The sequence below is a fragment of the Nelumbo nucifera genome, chromosome 1 (genome assembly GCF_055504915.1).
Source record: "Nelumbo nucifera cultivar China Antique chromosome 1, China Antique-T2T, whole genome shotgun sequence".
Classification (NCBI taxonomy): domain Eukaryota; kingdom Viridiplantae; phylum Streptophyta; class Magnoliopsida; order Proteales; family Nelumbonaceae; genus Nelumbo; species Nelumbo nucifera.
This window is the reverse complement of record NC_142649.1, coordinates 53,445,053-53,465,955: the sequence shown is the minus strand read 5'-3', so window position 1 is coordinate 53,465,955 and position 20,903 is coordinate 53,445,053. Positions and strand designations below refer to the sequence as shown.

General features: G+C 36.8%; 1 protein-coding gene across 3 annotated transcripts; it reads left to right on the top strand.

The window, feature by feature from the left end:
• The first annotated feature begins 866 nt into the window (after positions 1–866).
• Positions 867–17,152, top strand: LOC104590204 (uncharacterized). Of its 3 annotated transcripts, XM_010248772.3 has the most exons (9): positions 893–1,079; positions 2,621–2,810; positions 2,895–2,981; positions 3,079–3,253; positions 10,097–10,277; positions 10,926–11,006; positions 15,156–15,263; positions 15,566–15,835; positions 16,789–17,152. In XM_010248772.3, exons 2-9 carry the CDS (start codon positions 2,657–2,659, stop codon positions 16,888–16,890), a joined length of 1,158 nt encoding a protein of 385 aa, XP_010247074.1. In that variant the 5' UTR covers positions 893–1,079; positions 2,621–2,656; the 3' UTR covers positions 16,891–17,152. The 3 variants fall into 3 exon arrangements, with proteins under 3 accessions (XP_010247073.1, XP_088752901.1, XP_010247074.1); XM_010248771.3 differs by having other exon boundaries at positions 867–1,079; positions 2,621–2,981; XM_088896775.1 differs by lacking the exon at positions 15,566–15,835 and having other exon boundaries at positions 867–1,079; positions 2,621–2,981.
• Positions 17,153–20,903: the final 3,751 nt, after the last annotated feature.

The window sequence follows — 20,903 nt, the reverse complement described above, 5'->3', positions numbered from 1 at the left end:
AAGGACTCAAGTTGAGAGTATGAGAGTGTGTAAGTGTCAAAAGTATCTCAAGATCCCTTCTCCCCTTCGCCTAAAGGGCTTTTATAGTGGCGTTCTTGTCAAATTGGGCATAACCGCCACTGGCTCCTATCGTAGCCGTTACCTGTCAGGCCTGCGCAGGTGATCGTTATAACGTATTACCCGCTTGGGTGAGTGACACGTCCCAAAGGGGCAGGCATGGCTCCATCTGCCGAGAGACGTGGGTGCAGACTGTTGAAAGGGCTGTGCCGTCAGTCGAGAGACGTGGAGCAGTCTGATCGGTACGGTCTTGTCAAGCAGAAGCTTCTTAAGAACATTGCGTTGCTTAGTCACAAGCTCCTCCGTAGCGATTTACCTTGTAGCAAGCTTAGGGGTGTTTTGAGATGACCCTTATCAAGGTTGGTCTCTGGGGTGATTCTTCTGCCTAAAGGCTGGAGCGAGCTGGTTTCCTTAGTAGCTTGGGGGACTTGGACTTGTTTTGTAGTGAGCTCCCCCTACAACGAGATATGAAGTAGCGAACTGTTCTATAGACTCATCACTTAGTTGTGGTTAGGCTACAATCTAAGCTGTTGCTCATACTGAGTCAGGTCCACATGTCATCATCTCAGTAGGTCGGGTTAAATCATCCTCCATCAATTATTATTATTATTATTATTATTTTCATCATTATCATTGAACTGGCCCAAGCTCGATTCGATTAATAAATGAACCCGTGAATTGAAGTCGAGCTCGGCTCGAAGCTCAATTAAAACCAAGCCGAATTGAACTTTTCACGAGCCAAAATAAACAAAAATAAAAAAACCGAACCGATATCGGTTTTAGCCGAATAATGTTCAGTTCTAGAAATTGCCATCCCTAACAACGATAAGACAGCACTGTTTTACACACTTTTGATGAAGGGGGAATCGTCATTTCGTTAGACATACCTCGTAAAATTTGGCTCTAGGCATGAGGCATCTAGCGAGTCGCGAGAGAACGGAGGAAAACAAAGAAAATCTGACAATCTGTTTATAGGGTTTTAGTGACTGCGGTTCGGGGGTTCGGGCCTTCTTCCTCCAAAGGTGAAATTTCCAAATCTCAAACTTCTCATCAATATTTTCGATGAATTTAGTTCAGTTTCTTCTTATCTATCTAAATTTATCCATGTTTATAGGATGGAGTGATCAGTTCACGTTGTTAATATAATTAGTTTCAGTTTTATTTAATTATGATGTTGCAATGAGATTAAATTGATTAGAGTTTTCACTCTGAATATGTATATTGAGTATTTTTTTTTTACAGTTTATATAAAATTTGACACTTGATCGGATCGTCTATTTTTATGTTTTTTTTTTTTTTTTTTTTTTTTTTTTTTTTTTTAATTCAACACGATCTATTGATGACATATATCTAATATACAATGTATGCTTGCTACTGAAATGACTCATTTTGTTTTTAGCTTTTCATGGCATTTGAATCCTGAACTCATTTTCCAATATGGGTTCATTTTACTGTTCTTTAGGGGAAATGCAAATGAGTTCGATACTTCTGTAACTGTCATTTGGTCAAATTATTAGATATTAATATTATTGAAGTAAATATATAAGTGAATATGCTTGTCAAAAAAGGCAAGTGAATGTGCATAAGAGTAGATTTAGATTTCATATATTCAATTATGATTTAATTTAGTTAATACTTTATTTGATTGGAGTTTGGTTCATGGACCAATATAGAAATTAGGTTTAGGGCTTGCATTCTCTTATATATTGTAGATTAGATGATCCTGGTGTGCAAACATCTTGGTAGATCAATCTCTGCAAGAGAGCAAAGAGACAATTGCAGATCACCCAAAGAAGCTGAAGCTCTTGCAATGCATCTTAGACGGGAGGAAGCATTGGGTCTTGGTTTACCCAAAGTTGGAATTTGAAACTTATGTTATGACTGCTTTATCAGATCTGGAAGAGCTGTATAACCATTGTCATGGCCCAGCTTCATATTGTGTTTGATATTTCAAAGCCTCTAGGATGATTCTTAGAGGTAATCACCCCCCTCCAAGAACAATAATACAAAAAAGGAAAAGAAAGATGACTTTCTTGCTTGACTTGCTAAGTTTCTGAATCAGAGTTGTTTTCTTTCCCCTGTTTCTAAGTTGGCAATGAAATTTGACCTTAACATATCCTGATGCAACCAAATTATTTGAAAATAAATGGCTAGCAAGGCTCTTACGGATGCTGGATTAGAATCTATCAATAAACTTGATTTAAATTTGTATCCAGGTTGGACATTCCATGTTTGACTCAACCGATTGAATCCCCATAACTATGAGTTTTTTTTTTTCCTGTACACCAAAAAATGGTTTATATTTTTGGGTATCTTGAACTGGATAAACACTTCATTTTTCCAGTTACACTATTGGTAAGTTCTGAAACAAACAATTCATTCTCCTAGCTACACTCTGCTAGTGCCAAAAAGCTTGCACGGTTCTGTGTGTGTGTGTGTGCGCGCGTGTTCTGTCAAATTTACTTGCTACCATGGTTTTCTTCTTGGGTTTCATACCATGTATTCTGTTAAATATATATGTATGCCCTTTAACAATAAAATTTCATCCTTATTTTTTTTCCAGAGGTTATTGAAGTCTTATGAAGTTGTGGTTATCTTTATGGCATACATCCCTCCACATAAGAGAAATGTAAAAGATGCAGACAGGCCATCCCCTACACCAGATGTGCTTGTTCCCCAATTTGAAAGAAATTTGACTCTGAAGTCTTCTAAATATAATTCAGAGAAGAGGAAAGATAAACATTCTTCCCAAGGTGGAAAGATTATTTATGCAAAACATTCAATAAATAGATGGTGGGTAATTGGTTTGATAGATGATGATCAATTTCCTGCTTCAGTTAGGCTGGAGCCAGTTTCTTGTGAATCCATTGAGCGGAAAAATGGAGAAAAGCCACTGGTTCTAGTATGTGCACATCCACCAAAAGGTATGAACCTTGCTAAATATATATGGTTTGTTATTTATGTCTTTCTGCTTATTGAATGGTAACTAATTTAATAATAATTGTTGGTTTGCTTTGCTAGAGTTTAATGAGACCACAGGGAACTCTAGAAGAAGCCCATGGGTATCCATAGCACAGATGATACAACCACATCTCCTCACATCTTACCGAAGTGTTTGGAATGAAATGGAATTCCATGAATCAGAAGAAATAAAGCCTTCTTTTGTGGCTAGATTTGGCAAAATTCTCTTACATGGGTAATATTCACAGTTCAATTAATTTTATTGGGTATACTCTCACCTGAAGCAAAGTAGTTGGGTAATAACATGTTGGATATTTTGTTTGTGCTGGTTTTATTTTTATCTTTTTACTTTTCGAGTTAGTGAAAGGTTTTGGTTGATAAAAAAGGAATTAATACTATATTACTCGGAGTCTGAACTTAAAAATACTTATAATATACAAATTATTGCATATATATATTTACCTTATTTTTGTGATCAGCAAATAAACTTTATTTATTAAATTGAAGTTTACAATTGTTCTACTGAAGAGTTGCTCAAATTACAAGGAACAATAAGCTTTCAAATACATAGGCCATCCAGTTTCTTTTTCACTGCATCAGTTACAGCTTTGCCCAAAACAAGGCTGGTCTATCTGCCCCCTGTTTTGCTAAAGCATCTACCATTCTGTTTGTTGTTCTTCTTACCCATCCACACTTTGCATTAACCTTTCTTGCAAGATGATCAATCTCCCTGAATGCAAATCTGTGTTTTTAGGGTGTTGACTGTATATTCTTTGCCCAAGAAATCACCAAAAAAGCATCTCCTTCCACTTCCAAATCTCTAACTTCTATCTGCGAGGTTATTTTTAAACCTTGTAGCAGGGCCATAATTTCAGCCAGAACCGAGTCTCCAAAGCCTACTGGTCCTGAGAAGAGAACTTTACTACTCCTTGATGGTTATTGATAACTCTCCCTATGCCTGCCCTTCCTGGATTGCCAAAAGAGCTACCATCAAAATTTAATTTCAGCTTATTTACCTCTGATGGTTTCCAATCCATTCTCACTATTTCTTTATGTATGTTTGTCTGTACCACTTCAGTCCAATTCCATAATATATCATTTGTAGAAACATCTCTAAAGAGATCCAATGTTTTCACCCAGTGTGCTGATCTAACTTGTATAGATTCAATCACTTCCTCTTTGGATCTTATCTTTCCATTGAAGATCCGGTTATTTCTTTCCTCCCAGATAGTCCAGACCAAGGCTGCCCTTACTGTCTTCCACAAACATCTTCTCCTTTTTCCTGTTGCCTCAAGAAGTTGGGGTTGAATAAATTAACCATATCCTACGGGGGTCCCATTTGCAACCAAAGAGAGAATAGAAAAAGTCACAAAAGAGCAAGAGATTTGTAAATGAGGAAGGGTCTCTCCACAAACCTTACAAAGGATACACACATGAGGAGAGAGACACTTATTTGGCCTTCTTTTCTGTAGCATGTCACAAGTGTTAATTTTTCCAAGGAACACTTCCCAGCAAAGAGTTTGTATTTTGGGAGGAGTTGGTTTGCACCAGATTTCTCTTACTGGGAAATTTACCCCCAAAGAGCCAGAGTGAGTGAGTAGGTTGAAAAATGAAGCACATGGACGGGAGTTCTAGAGGTAACCCGGGCCCTTCAGGTATAGGAGGAGTATTCAGATATGAAAATGGCAGAATTGTGGCTATGTTTTCAAGACCAATAGGAGTGGGGGACTCATTGAGAGCGGAGGTGATGGCCTTGCTTCAAGATGTAAGATATGCCAAACAATTGGGGTTACACCAAATTGAGATAGAGGGAGACTCTAAATTGTTGATTGAGTGGCTGCAATCTGGTAAGTTGGGAGCTTGGATTTATAGACAGCCTATAAGGGAAATCCTCAACACAACAAGGGAGATCGGTGCATGCTTCAAATGGACAAGGAGATCAGTAATGGTTTAGTTGACACGTTGACTAAACAAGGAACTGTGAGGGAGAGAATGTTCTGGGCAGTTTTGTAAGAAAGATTACTGGGGGCTCAACACCTGTTTAGGGGTTGACAGCTGTACTTAACTCTGGAAAGTTATTCTTAAGTTGTATTAATGAAGTTACCATTTCCAATAAAAATAAAGGCCATTTGAGGAAGGAAGCCACACCCTGCCATCTAGAGAGTTTTGGTCCAAAAACACCTTTTCCAACAAAGAAAGTAGCAAGATAAGTGAATCATACTCATTATCCCTCAAATCCCTTCTGAAGCCAAAATCCCAGTTTAAACCTGAGTCTAAAGTTGCCCCAAATCTAGAAATAGGTTCTGCCTTGAGTTTTGATAAAGAAAAGAGTCCAGGGAATTCTAGGTTAAGGGTGTATCCCCAATCCAAAGGTCCTCCCAAAATAAGATTCAATCCCCACACCCTACATCAAACCGGATAAAATTAAGGAAGAATGGTAATACCTCTGAGTCAATTGCCTTCCATGGGGAATTTGAGGTTGAATGAGGCACTAGCTTTGCATCCCAGCCATTGTCCGCCACACTGTGAATGCTTTCAATGACCTTGTGCCAAAGCCTATCTCCAAAGCCATTTTCCTAGAAGAATTGTGTTTCATTTAGCTAGATTCCCAATACCTAGTCCTCCTTGTTCCTTTGATTTACACACCTGCTCCCATTTGACCAAATGATCTTTCTTTTCATCTCCCGGTTCTCACAAGAAATCCCTCATCAATTTTTCTAGCTGTCTTGCTGTTTTCATTGGGATCCTAAAGGTGGACAAAAAGTAGGTGGGTGAGTTGGCTAGGGTAGACTTGTTCAAAGTAATTCTCCATCCCATAGAGATATAGCTCTTTTTCCACATTGCTAATTTCCTAGTGAATCGTTCCACTATTGGTTTCCAGAAACTATCTGCTCTTGGATTGCCTCCTAAAGGCATACTCTAGGGACTAATTTTTCACCTCACAACCTAGTAATCCTGCCCACAAGGGGATATCCTCCTCTCTCATATTAACACCAGCCACACAACTCTTTTCCCAATTCACTTTTAACTTTGGGATCCTCTGGAAACTATCAACTATGGTTTTTAAAATTCCTCATGCTGACCGCAGTACAATCTTTACAAAAGATAGTTATGTCATCCGCAAAATGCAAGTGAGTCACCACCACCTCATTTCTACATCCTCTGAACTGGTTTTCTAGATCAGCTTTAATGATGAATCTACTTAGGACCTCAGCAACAACCGTGAAATAACATGTCAACACAGCCTGTGTTTTCCAGCGGCTCTTCTCCATGTGACATGTTAGCCCATACAGCTATGCCTTCAGCACTGTTACTCAAGGGTGGCAATTTTTGACCTAACCCACTTGACCCACCCATATATCATGTGGGTCAATATGGGTCGAGTAACCCATTTGGGTCAAGAGAAAATGGTTGGGTCATGGGTACCCATAGGCAGTATAGTGATGTTTAGGGTTTGAAAATCATAACTCTGCCTCCACCTCGTCTCTCTCTCTCTCTCTTGTCTACATGGGTAGTTCAAGCCGGTGATTCAGATCATACAAGTCAGAAACTCAGATCATGGAAGGGAGTGGTGACTTAGACCTGTACAGGTTGAATGAGAGAATGAAGGATAGAATCGTTGGGCATTCAGATTTTAGAAACTCAGATTGTGGAAGGGAGCGGTGACGCAGATCTATACAGGTCAAAGGAGAAAATGATGGATAGGATCGTCGGAGGCTAAGATCGTGGATGAGAGTTGTGACTCAGATCTATGCATAATAGGATGGGTTCATCAAGGTCGTTATGATGTCAGAACTGGGCATTGGAAATATAGGTAGAAGAGAGAAAGTTGTTTTGATGTTTTGTGAATAATTCTCAGACTGGGAAGAAGGGAAGAATCCATGGAAGAAAAATTACATCCATAAAATGTAAGGAAATTTGCAGAGAAAGGATTGAATTGGTTGCTGAAATTTTCAAATAAGAGTAGTTGCTTATCGTGGAAAATTTGAGTAGATTTTGATAGAAGCCGAAACTCAGATTGGCTATACTTTTTTAAAATGTTAGTAATTTTCTGTGAATCTACAATATTTGCTATTTTTGGATATAAAATATATATTTTTATATATTTTATATATTTTGTGTTTTTTTATGATTTATGGGTTGAAATATATAATTGTTTAGAATTTTTTTCAATTATGTATTTAATGCAATTTCTGCCTTTTTTTTGAAATATATATAAAGTTTTATCATTTTCCTTATTTTCTTCAATTTTTGATTTTTATAATTTTTCTAACTTCTACAATTTTTAAGAAAATTTTGCCTTTTAGTTGTTTTTTTTTATAATTTTATGTATTTTTTGAAATTTTTTACTTTTTGAAAATTTTGCAAAATTTTCTGAGCTTTTCCCCCCCGCAATTTCTTTGTATTTTTCTATAATTTTTGATGTTTTACATGAAATATATATTTTTAACCACTTTTTGTGTTTTTTGATTTGTGCATTTTTTATAAAAAAATTTGATTTTTTTTATGGTTTTTAGTTGAAATATATAGTTTTATGTTTTTATGCATTTAGAATAAAGAAATAAAAAGAAATTTAATTTGAATTAGAGGGTCAAAAGGGTGGGTTAGGGTGGGTCAGGGTCAGAGTGGGTTGCGATCCACTTTGATCCACTAACATGGGCCGCAAATGGGTTATTAGGTCAAAATGGGTGGGTTGGTACTCAACCCACACCCAACCAAATCCAACCCACCCATTTGCCACCTCTACTGTTACTGTTGCATGGAGTTAATATGAAATAACATGTCATACAGGGAAAGCCCTGTTGGCAGCATGAGTTGTCGAACATAACAACCAAAATTTTTTCCTTTACCGTGTAATTAGCATCCCATGAAAGTTGGAGAAGATAAAAGATTAGAAAACGTGAAACAGTATTTGGTTCCAGTGTCCCATTGTTTAGGCTTTGGTTTTCCACCCTAGCAACCTTCATAGACTCCACCTGGTTTGTACCTTCACTCATTTTCACTGGACACGAAGAAGAGGTCTCCTTCCATTAAATTTCTTTGTCTACAAACAGTAAATCAATGTTTAGATTGTCTTCAAATTTACCTATTGCATCTCCTTCTCCTCTGAACTGCTGCCAATAGAACCCATCTCTGAGCCTGAACCTTCATCTTCTGATTGATCACAGTCCACCCGAGCATTATCATCTTCTTCAAAGTGGTCCAGCCAGTTCTTTATGTATCTAGGATTAGTGCGATCTGTTAAAGATTCATTGGAACTCTGTTGTAAAGCTTCCAATCTTGGAACCCACTGGAAAGAAGTCCTTGGCTGTGACCTTGGGTTTGAACTCCCCTGGGCATTGATTTGGGATGATGATAGAGCTTTCCCATGGTCTCCAATCGGATGCCTCAAAACTGGCCTTATGTGATCACTAAAGTTATCACATGAGCCACCAAGTTTTGATTTGCTGGGTTTTTGCGCTAGTTCTTACCTGTATTGAGAATAACCTCACAAGGTTCATAACACACTACACCTTTGCCCAACCCCTTTTGAAACTTCTTTTGAGCTGGGCCCCACAGAGGATCTGAGGTGGTCTCCTTTCTAACTGCTTTGGCAAAAGAAAGGTTTCTTACACCCTTCAATTTATTTTTAGAATTATTTGAATATATTTCCTTCCCCATACCAACCTTGAAATGAGCCCCATTGGTTGGCTATTCACCTTCCTCAAAAATATTCTCCGTTAACCACTTTTCTATATAATCCCCCCAGGCCAGCTCGTCACCTTTTTCAACCTCCCGACTCTCTCTCTCTCTTTCTCTCTCTCTCTCTCTATAGCAATGCTTCATGTTTTGTTCCTACCTAGACTTTCGTCCAAACCTCGTCTGAGAAGACCTCCAGCGATCCTGGAACAGCGCCAGGTTTCACACCAGCAATCTTCACCTTTGCTGGCTGGAGATTGGTTGTATTAGAATATAAAAAATACATTGCCCATCACTATGACTATCTTCTCGAGATAAGATTTCTTCCAAAGAGAAAAAGGAAGTCCTACCAATTTAATCACAAAGGAACCATCATTCAGCTCCTTTGTATTGCAGGATACAGACCAGTTTTCAATGTAAACTAAACCCAAACCAGTCTCCACTGTTGTGAAATCCACCACAGTATTTCCTAAATCCATTGAAGCTCACCTGTCATCAAATGGGAAGATAGGCACTCCTGAAGTAGCTCTAACTTTTGACACAATCGCCTCTAAAATAATCCCCCAATCAGTTACCTCCTTCCCTGCTTTAATAATTAATCCTTTCTCCTACCCATCATCTGTTATTGTCCAGAAGCAATTTCTGTACCCTACTTGAATTTACTACCACCATATTTTGGTGATTCGTTCCTTGCATGCTTTCCTCTGTAACCTCCTTACTGTTATCTGTCTTTCTCGATTTCTCTGGAGACTTTCCTTGAGAAGTTTCTTTCTCTTTACCTTCCATCCCATGCTCATTGAAAGCATCTGCTTCATTTTTCAGGAGAAAGCCCTTCAACTTTTCCACAACCAGCTTCCATCCTCTGCCTTTCTTTCCTTCTGGGATGCAAACTAGATGTTTTGGTTGCATTTCAGTTCAACTTGATACTTGGTAACTCCAAAGAGCTCTTCTAACCCTCTTTTTTGACAGAGTAGAAAGCCCCATCAATGAAACCTTTCAACGATTGCATTTCTTCTCCAATCAGAAAAATGGTTCCTTTTCCTTTCTGTCTAATCTTCAACGAGATTTGTCCTTTACCTTTACCTTCTTCAAACAACAGCTTCTATGCTTCTTTCACCAAATATTCTCTCCATCTCGTGGAAGAGACAAAGAAGCCTTTGTTGCCTCTCTTTTCTCTGCTTCAATCTCCTTGCTCTCTAGATGCCCACCCATTGTACGACCAATACCTCATAGATTCACTTATCTGCCTCCTATTTCGATGGTTGTCATTGGAGATTGGTTGTGAGATGAAACAAAACATATGTCTAAAATGATAAATAGCATATTTAAAGTTGTACTTAAGTGACTATAATATGTTATCTTCTATTTTCTTAATTAAGCCTATATTTATGTAATGCAGGAGCCCCTCTGTCACACTAGACAATGTCAAAAGAAGTTTAGCTGATGAATCCACTTCAAGTCGTGTGAAGAGATCATTTTATACAAATCTTCCTAGTTCTTATATGGAAGGAATTTTAGGCAATGTTGCCCCAAATATTGGAGTGGATTTTGATGAAGAGAAGGAGTATTACCATGTGAAGGTATTTGTTTGATTTGATACTGTGAAACTTGTATTAGAAGTTGACCTGCTAAGGCCTTTCTTTCCTTTTCTTTTCTTTTTCTTTTCTTGGGGGTGGGGTGGGGGTGGGGGGAGGAAGCATTGATTAATGGTTTAAAAATCTTATTTAACTATGAACTATCAGAACCAATGTTTTGAACACCAGATCAAGGATCAGACTAACAAGGTCTGTGGTTCCTGGTTCAATTGGTATTACAATTGGCAGTTCAACCTGTATGTTCTGGTTATTCCTGGTTTTCAGTTACCATAAAAGGACCTGAATCCAGTTGAACTCAGTTCAACCAACCTATCCAGTCTGGATTTCAAAACATTGATCAAAAGCATGCCAATTAGAAAAATGAAAAGAAAAAGATAAAGGTCCTAAAGCATTTGGACACCCAACATAGTAATTTTTAGTTCATTCCCACACACTTTAGTGTTTGACCTAGTTAAGTGCAAACCAGGTGGACAGTGACCCAGTTTTCATACAGAATTAGGTTGGATTGTTGGACTGTCTACTTTTGTCAAGGTCACATAATGGTTTGGATCAAATCTCTATGGTTGTTCACTTTTTGATTATTACTTGTTAATTAATTTGTCTATGAGCTTATGAAATTCATTCCTTTTTCAGGTTTTTGACAAGTCTCGGCCAGATACAACTATTTCATGTAAATGTACTGCATTGAAAGGTGGAGAACTAGAACTACACAAGGCAAGTTGCATGCTTTCTGCAGACTATATTCATGCTTTCTGCACAAGACACTAAGATATAGATATGACATGCATACATGTAGGCTAGTGAATAATCCAACTAAGCAGAATATGGAGTGTAGGAGCCAGGGCTAGTAGGGGACTGGGAATGTAGGAGAACCAAATTTGAAAATTTTCTAATTTTTGGAGTAGTTATTTATGTATAGCATGTTTAGTTGACTTGAGATGTATATATGAATGTAATTAAGTATTTATATATATCCGTGCATTTATGGGCATAAAAAAGTCATTTATATATATATTTACATGTGAATATTTTGTATCCCATGCCCAAGGCAGAAGAGAAAGCGGATGCGCTCCAGACCCATGAAGTTGGGCCAATTCCAGCAAGCCTAACAAATTAACTTCCAACTCAAGCAGGCACACATGATATGCATGAGATTCTTCCCAATGGAATCTTCTCTAGATTTTTAACATGCACTGAATTCTGGGACAATCTTCAAGAATTTGAGAAACCCTTGCAGAATTTCTTTGTCAGCAAGTTTTTCCTTGTTTGGTTTCAAATTTTTAGTTTCAAGTCATTTTATTGTCACAGTTAGCATTCTCCCCCCAACCATTTGTGTAGAACTTTGGGAGGAAAGGTATAAATCCTAGAAGGACACCATCATTCATACTATCTTTAAATGGTTGAAGTTATAGCCCCAATAAATTGCAAGACAAGAAAATTTGATCTTTCTTACTTCTAGGAAAAAGATAGCCTAAGGGAGAAAATTTTGTGAAGATAAGGACCATAGAGGAGGTGGAAATAGCTCTCAAGAGTTGGCTGGAGAGGAGCTTTGATTTGGATGAGATCAAAGAAGCAATTTTCTCTATGGATAGATTTAAAGCTCTTGGTCCGGATGAATTCACAATGGTGTTCTCTCTCTAAAGTTGTCATCAGGCCGACATGGTCCCCACCTACTTGTGGGTTTATCAAGCTGAACTTTGATGGTAGTATGAAGGAAACCCAGGTCCTTCAGGCATGGGAGGTGTTGTTTGGAATGAGGAGGGAAGAATTATTGCTTTCTGTTTGGGCCCAATAGGTATGGGTGATTCATTGAAGGCTGAAATCATGGCTGTGATGGAAGAGTTCAAAAAGCAAAGGAGTTGAACATAAGAAGGCTGATCATTCAAGGGGATTCAAGGTTAGTAGTGATGTGGCTGTAAAAGGAGGAGACTGATTGGTGGAACTATGTTAATGAAAAAAGGAAGTTCAAAAGGGTAACACAAAGCGTAGAAGTTATGTTGCAGTGGGTAAAAAGAAGTGCTAATTCATTTTCTAATGCTTTGGCGAAGCAACAGGTGGGAAGGGATCAACTTTTCTGGCATGTGTTGTAATTAGTGTAATCAGCTGTCATTGTGAAGATAGTTAAGAGAGCTTACCTCTCTCCGTGGTGTTCCATTGTACCTCTTTTTCTATATTAATGAAACATTTCTGTTATTGATAAAAAAATGGTAGTTAAAGGCCCTAAATGACCTGCAAATTGCAGTTTGTATAATGAGGACAAGAACGGAGTTTAATGGGTAATTTTGGGACAAGAAGTATAGAGGTTAGATGAAGGTCACTTGGAAAGGAGACATTTCCCTAGCTTGCAATGGAGGATAAAGAATCATTTGCAAGTTTTACTGTCTTGACAAATGATAAAAAAGAAGTCTGGACTTACCAATCATATAATTTAAAGCTCCTGAATCAATGATTCAAGAGGAGTCAAGAGGGATAGTAGAGACATGCAATGCATTGGCCTGGTGTTGGATTTTTGTCCTTTGAAGTAACTACTAGACTAGTGTTGGGCTAGGCTGGACTTGTATCAACTCCACCCCCCTGAAGAGCAACCTTTTCCTCAAGGTTGAGATTGGGAAGTTGCTGTTGCAGGTCTGTGTATGTCTCCCAAGAGTCATCTTCTGCAGGTAAGTGTTTCCAACCACTAGAACTTGTTTGATTTTCTTTCCACTCTTTATGCATCTGAAATCAGTGACTTGACTGGGTTGAACTTGTAGAATGCCATCCTCAGAAAATTCTGGCAGTACATACTGACCGAGGTGGATGGCCCAATATATGCTTCTTAAGTAATGACACATGAAATGTATTTTGGATGATGGAGGCAGATCCAATTTGTAAGCCACCCTGCCCTCTCTCCATGATAGGAAAGGTCCATGGTACTGTGAAGCAAACTTCTGCCAGCTGTGACAAGTAATGTTGACCTGTCTTAAAGGGCTATAACAATGTTTTAAAACACGGAGGCGTGACGCAAGGCGTTCCACTACCTAGAGGCGTGAGGCATAGTTCAGAACGTAAGAGGTGTAAGCCTCCCGAACACAAGGAGGCGTGGGGCCTTCTTAAGAGGAGAGGGTGAGGAGGAAGGAGGAAGGGGAGGAGGAAGAAGAGGAAGGGGGGATCTCATTTTTCTTTATTTTTAATAAAACTATTTTATATTAAGAAGAATAAAGATGCATAACACTAGTTGGAAGGGGGAGGTTAGGAAATTGCTGTTGCAGGTCTGTGTATGTCTCCCAAGAGGCATCTTCTGCAGTTGAGTGTTTCCAACCACTGGAGCTTGTTTGACTTCTTTCCACTGTTTATGCATCTGAAATCAATGATTTGACTGGGTTGAACTTGCAGAATGCCATCCTCAGAAAATTCTGGCAGTAAATATTATCTAATAATATTATTATTAACAGAAAAGAGTATTATTTAATATTCTATATATTATAATTTCTGTTCAGATTGGTCTTTGGGCTTTATATAGGGCCAGGCTAGGGCTCGGGCCTGGTCATTTTTTGTTTATAAAGAGGCAAAGCCCAACCTGAATCTGGCCCCAGCCCGGCCTGTGAACAGGTCTAGCAGTTGATGAGAGATTGCTCACCACGGGAGCCTCTTCAAGGGGACTCTTTACCTCCTGAAATGAGAATTCTTATGCTTTCTGTTTCGTTACTTTGAAAGACTTTTTCTTTTTTTGATAATTCTTACTTTGAAAGACTATTTATACATGCTGATTCCATGAATTACATAACAAGGTAAAAATAGGGCTTATTTCATGGGCCACATGTGTAAACATTTTTGATGGACCTAATAGCTTGGCCTGGTTCTGGAATATTGTCCTTTGAAGTGGAACTACTAGTGTTGGGTTGGGCTTCCTATCACAAAACAACGGAAATGTCTGTTGTACCCATGCTTCACAAAATTGACAATATTGGTAAAATATCTCCAACATATCCCCATTTTGCTAGGTAGCGATACAAAATTTTCTGGGAATTATTTTTCTAAATATATACAATATTTTGCCAATACGTCAGCAAAATTTCAGATTTTCATTGATAGACTATATATTCAATGTTTAAAATTTTAGAATATTATTAAAATGTTTTTGATATTTTGTTAAAATCATTATAATTTTATAAAAATATTTTCCTAAAAGACCTATGGGGAATTGGTGATTGTATAATTTGCTTACTATTCGATATTATTCACTTACCAAGTCACTATAATTCAAAAGAAAAGTAAATTACATATAACTACAGAACAGTATTCTCAAACTAATCAAAACATATAGTAACAAAAAAAAAAAAAGGTCAAAATGGCAAGTGATTGACATATTTAATGAAGAGAATATGACTAAAAGACTAAGGGTGCATTTGCCATTCTTTATTTTAAGCACTTATCTCCTTTTGCTGTTAAAATGCCCCTATGAACACTGAATTTTTAACTGCAAAATGGAGATAAGTCCTTAAAATAAGGAATGCCAAATGCAGCCTAAATGGGAAACCGAGAAAGATATCAATTAAAGTCTCTCAGGTTTCCCCTATTTGATTTATACAGTTCTTTGCTATGGTTTTTTGAGTCTCAAATGTGCAATTTTATTTATTATAATGATTCCTTGAAGCTTTATTAACTGATTCTGTGTTTCTAGAAAAATTTCCTAATTTTTTAGATATTCCAAACATCTTAGCGAAATTAACGAAATATCTCTGAAATTTCTCCATCTCTACATGGTGAAATGTCCATCAATATCGAAACTGCAAACAATGGTTCTACCCTCTATTACAAACTTATTAACATGTGAGCATAATTGATGTAATCTTACCTTGAAACATATTTTGTTATTTGTTGTAGATTGAACTGAGTGCAGTGCGTCACCTGGTAGCTGACATATCATGCTTGGAGAAGAATCTAGACTTGAGACTGATGTTATACACTAAGGTGACCTTGACGGCATTGACTGTGAGTTCTCTTTCCAATCTGGATCTGACTTTTCACTTATAGTTATCTATAGGAACTCACTTTCCTGCAGGTTATCCTTGGTATTCCTGAAAATATCATGAAGATCCATAACTTAAAATGTTCTGCAAGAGGTTGTCCTTTCCTTATACTTGGCATTAGTTCTTTAGAAATAAATGATGGTTTATTGATTTTTTTTCTATTTATTCATTGACCAAATATCTGACAAGGATTCACTCCCCTACCCCAAGAAATAAAAATAAAAGGAAATTGTAAAAATGCTGACAAAATGTATTTGTTTTCAGGATGACGAGAAACTTAGTTTGAGCCATCTAATAAAATCTGCAATTATAGATCCAAATGTGAAGGGAGGGTTGAGATGGCCATTGGGGAAGGAATGTTTTGGAGATAAATACAGTGTTGTTGGCGCCTGGCACACAAAAGCTAAAGCTTTTAAAAATCTGTATATGAAGCTCAAGGTGCGAGATGCAGATCGATTTGATTTCAGGACTTCAATGGGAGAATTTTCAAGGGAAGTTGGTCTCAAGATGACAGGAATAGTTGGGCAGTTGCAGGTTAGTCCTGTTAGTTGTAAGATAGGATAATACTGAAGTGATCACACATCTAATGATTGCTTGATCCTAACATGTTTGGTTTCTTGACCTGGAAGATCTGAAATATGAGATCTTCTAGGTGGTATCAGAAAATTCCTAATTGTAACAGAATAGCAAGAACAATTTCCCCCCTCTTGTGCAGTAGTCTATTCAAAGACTGAAGTTGCATAAATCCCAGTGTTTTAAAAGCGCAAGGCGCAAAAAAAGCACAAGGACCAATTTGCGCCTGAGGTGCAAGGCGCAAGGCGAGGCGCGCGCCTTTTTAAGAAAGGTGCAAAATTACAAAAAAAAAAAAAGCTAAAAAATAAAAAAAAGGTCAGAAAATTACAAAAAAAATGCCAAAAAATTAAAAAAAATGCAAAAAATTTAAAAAATATTAAAACATAATGTTAATAAAAATATAAACTTAAATTTTAAAATAAATGATTTATAAAACCTATTATCTAAAATTCAAATACATAAACATAACATGTAAAGTGTATTCAAATGAAAATTTAAAAATAAAAGCAAACATATAAAGCATTTTCAAGCATGTAAAACCCACAATCTCTTTTTTTCCTTAATTGCATTGCTTCAAGTAGTTAATGTGATATACAACATATTGCATTCTTGATTCTCTGAGTCGCCTTTGTAGCACGCCTCTTGAGGCAAGCCCAAACAAGTCTATGTTAGGGTCTGAAATTCTTATTTCTCACATAAAAAATAATGATTTTACAACTTTCATTGCCTTTTAAGAAGATATTCTATTGCAATGAATGAAATAAAATAAGAATGAAAGATGCCATCTTTCATTGCCTTTTACAACTTTCATTGCCTTTTCAGGATATAAGATGGCATCTTTTTAGTAGATCATGTTCATTCATATATTTTATAGAAAGATTTGATGAGTCATCTTTCCATTCTTGGAGTTTCAGGATCATATGGCAGAGGTAGGCCCTGTCACTGATATGCTTCAGGATACCTTGAAATTGATATGGGACAACTTCTTGAGCTGCAATGACTTGCCCTTTTCTTGAACCCCTCTCGTGACTAGTGAGCCATCCCTTTCCAATCTTTGTAAATATTAGTTTCCGATGAATAAACATGATTGTATGTTATAAAGTCCTTCAGATTGATTTTCCTTTTAACTTCATCTTCCTCAAGTGTGTTACTTTTGCGAACGAGTCTTTTCAAAACCATACATTGTTTTTAAATGTATACATTAATTCATCCATGTCCATACAATCTATATTGATTCTATACATAATGGGAACATTAGGGCAAGTGTGGTTGGATGTATATGATAAGTTCTAAACTTCTTTTTTAAGTCGTCACGTATAAGTCTCTAAGCTTTTGCTTTTGAGCCAAAAAGTGTTTTGAACGTTTGGTAAGCTGGGATAAATTATGTTCCAAAAATGGTAGGTTGGGTTTCAAAAGGACGGGTTTTGTTAATAGATCTATGGTTTGTAGCTGGTTCCGTTTTGGAAAGCTCCAACTATAGTGTTAATGTATCTAGGATCCGTTTGATTTGCAGTCAGAATTGAAATCAAAATCTATCGAATTGGAATTGGAATAATCTATTACCAAAATTTGTTTGGTTTAGACAGGAATTGGAATGTGAATTGAAATCAGTTGGAATGGATTTCATTTTAAAGGGAGGGGGAGGGATGGAATGGCCATTCCACCAGGAATGGGAATGGGATTCCGATTAAGTCTAAACAAACAGTTAGAATTTGAATGGTCCATTCTGATTCCGATTCCAGACCCTATTCCTGTCAACCAAACAGGCTCTTATTTCTTTCAATTGAGATCCAAATTCCACTTATAAAGTCTGGAATACTGTTTGGATAGCTATAGATGGATCTATCAAAGTATCTACACCAACCGAGGGCTGGCTCGTTGGTGTGTTAGCTGATTTGTTTCAGCATTGATGTGGAATCAAATCCGCAGCCGGCACTTTGGGGAAAAAAAGGTAAAGTAATTACCAAAAATAAATAGTACCTACGGGTTCAAAGATTTGCAGGTCAGAGATTTGATTTGTCATGACTCGACTAATTGGAATCTTCAAGGGCTATCTGAAAATTTTCAACAAACTTATGTCTTATGTCTTGCTGTTATTGGTAAAAGGATTAATGTCTTATACCTCTTCAACACTCGTATTTTTGCTAATAGAAATTCTGGTAAATTTGTTTGGATTCATGATGCGAATGGTAAGTTCACAATTGGTTGTTTGAAAGGAAATCTGGTCGTTTGTTTTTGGAAAACTAAGTTGTGTATGAAGTATTCCTCCAAGATTACATCGCGGTTTTTTTTTTTTTTTTTGGTTCTTTTGCTCGTGTGGTTTTGTTTCCGAGTCATTGGTGTCTTTTAACTTTACAGGGAATCAATGCAATACATTGAAAGAGTTTTTCGTTTTGATTAAGATATGGGAATGAACAATCAGAAGTTCGAAAGAATTTTATCTTGGCGGTAGAATTCTATTACATCTGAAAAACTCGGAATGATCGAAGTTTTAATAATATTGTTAGGCCTTCTAACTTGGTTTTTAAAGTCTGTTTATACTGTTTTTTCTAATTTATATAAGGCTGATTCTAATTTTGCAGCTTTGAGTATTAAAGAGTGTATTGCAACTTCTTCTCTTCCATTAAGGAAGAAATTTCATGTTCAAAATAATTAATCTTTATTTTATAAATTTGTTACAAAAATAATTTACTAATTTGGATTATTTACATCAATAGCTTTTAACCAATAAATAATTAAATTACTGTTAATTACTTAATAAAATAATTATTTTTCTATATTTTTTGTTGGTGTTCTATTTTATTTGTTTTACTTTATTAGTGATTAAATGTTACATTTTTTTATAAATATTACTTAAATGTTTTAAAATATTTAAATGTTAATAAATATATCATATTAGGTTGTAGTCATAATTAAATTAATCTACGCCTAAGCTCTATGTTTATGACTTTAGGTTGGGTTGGGTCGATCCTCTACCTGACCCAATTCATCCAAGTTGCACCCCTAAGAGCAATGTGACATTCGTAATGAAGGGATGTGAGATCCATCATATGGATGACCGAACCATGTAGGGTGGTTGGGTGAAATTTCAAAAAAAAATTTTCTCCCATCCGGGAATCATATTCCTTAATTTAGAAAAATTATTTCAAAGTTTGTTCTTGAAATAAACCGGACCAGATCTAAAACCAAAAGAGGGAGATGGATATATATGATACAGAATCAATGTAAATAACTCCCAACGTAAGTGTTCACGTCCAAAGAGGTCACCAAAATCCGCTTCCACTAAAGATGACACAACTTAGGATTAAGTAGGATCGGCAAAGAGGTTCTTCAATAAGAACCTTAATTCTTCAGCAAGAATCATGCAAGGGGTTGTGAGCACGACTTCATATTGTTTCTTCTAGCAAGAAATAATATCAAGATCTAATCTTGATCAATTCTAAGAATGGAGATCAAATTGGGCAGGGGTGGCAATTCGTCTCTCTTATTTATAACTTTCTCAGGATCAGCTTCCTTATCCAATTAAGAAGGAATTTCTTGACTCAAGTTTGATATTTGGATTTGGACTCTTTAAGTAGATAAGACTTATCTTATCCTACTGTAGATACTAATCAGATTATGAACTAGATTCGCCATATTTAATTACATCACTTAAACCCAGTTCGAAAATGGGCTTTAGGCCCATTAAGTCATATGGCTCACTTTCCCTTTTAAATGTTGGTTAGTTTGACTCTTTTTGTATGGTATGAGACCCTAACATTGATCTACACAAAAGCTATATGGGTTCAACACAGCCTCTGTTACAAGGCCCTGGTCAAATTCACTACTAAAGACAGTGAACCACTGAGGCCATCAGTATAGGCTCTTAGTAGGCCCAACATTTACACTAAATGGTCATTGGGTCCAGCCACCTTATGAAGGCCCAAGGACTATGGGTAAATGCAAAATTTAGCCCATCAGGTATTACCCTCAATGGTCTTACACGTAACATTTCAGCCCATAATGATCAAACACTACTCGACAAGAGAGGATCTTTCTCTCAGCTACAAGGTACAGTGTTGCACTATCTGCTCACATGGATCCCGGGAATTAAAATCTTTTGCAAACATTTTGTGAAACCATAATATATATGTATATATGTATATAAATATATTTTGCAAAAATAAATCTCAACAAGTTTGAAATCAACTGCCAGTAGTTTAGGTTTCCATCAGAGTGAGTGCATTCCCCGATCATTCACTTTGTCTAATAAAGGGGTTGATTCTGTCACTATGATCACCCACTCATGTGATCGGACTGACCCAACATACTTAGGTTTTGACCCCCACTAAGGATCTCACTAATTGACATATCAAAGACAACTCAATCCAACACCTAGAGTAGTACCATAACTTTTCAATTTGCCTATCTGTCTCCAAGGTCCAAAGCATAACTGGAAAATTGTCTGGTTCAGAGTTTCAATCAAACCCACACTACATGTGCTTCAGGTCTCACCCTGGTAGTTGAGACAAACCACCTCAACCTTATTGGCAGCACATTACTATCAGCCTTGGCAGAATAAACTTACCCAGGTCTATCCAATGGCTATGAAGATTCTAAACTAACACGAGTTTCATAAGTGTCCAGTTTAAGAATATTACATAGAAACACACCATAATAACATGAATCAATTATGTACTTTATTCATTTACAATAAATGCCAACAAATACATCAATCTGATTGGAGCTAAGGGCATAACTGTCTAACATGTAAATGATTGAACTAAACCAAGTACAATTCATGCATGCATTACTTTTGGGTTTTTAACTAATTTTAGATAAAAATTAGGGAAAATCTATGATATTGGAAAGACATGGTATGGGAAGAGATTTGACTAATCAAAGCATCCACTTAAATTTGATGTATACCACCTAGTTGGTCACATCTTTTATGATACCTGTTGATTGGCTGTAATTTTTTCCAATATCATGTCTTTCCAGTATGATAGTCAAACCCTAAAAATTACTAATATCAAAGCCAACGAGCTAT

Coding starts and splice junctions, on each gene's coding strand:
- LOC104590204 (XM_010248771.3), top strand. CDS start 2,657: ATGGCATACATCCCTCCACATAAGAGAAATGTAAAAGATGCAGACAGG. Junction 3,254..10,096: donor GGCAAAATTCTCTTACATGG/GTAATATTCACA, acceptor TATGTAATGCAG/GAGCCCCTCTGTCACACTAG. Junction 11,007..15,155: donor GAGAACTAGAACTACACAAG/GCAAGTTGCATG, acceptor TATTTGTTGTAG/ATTGAACTGAGTGCAGTGCG.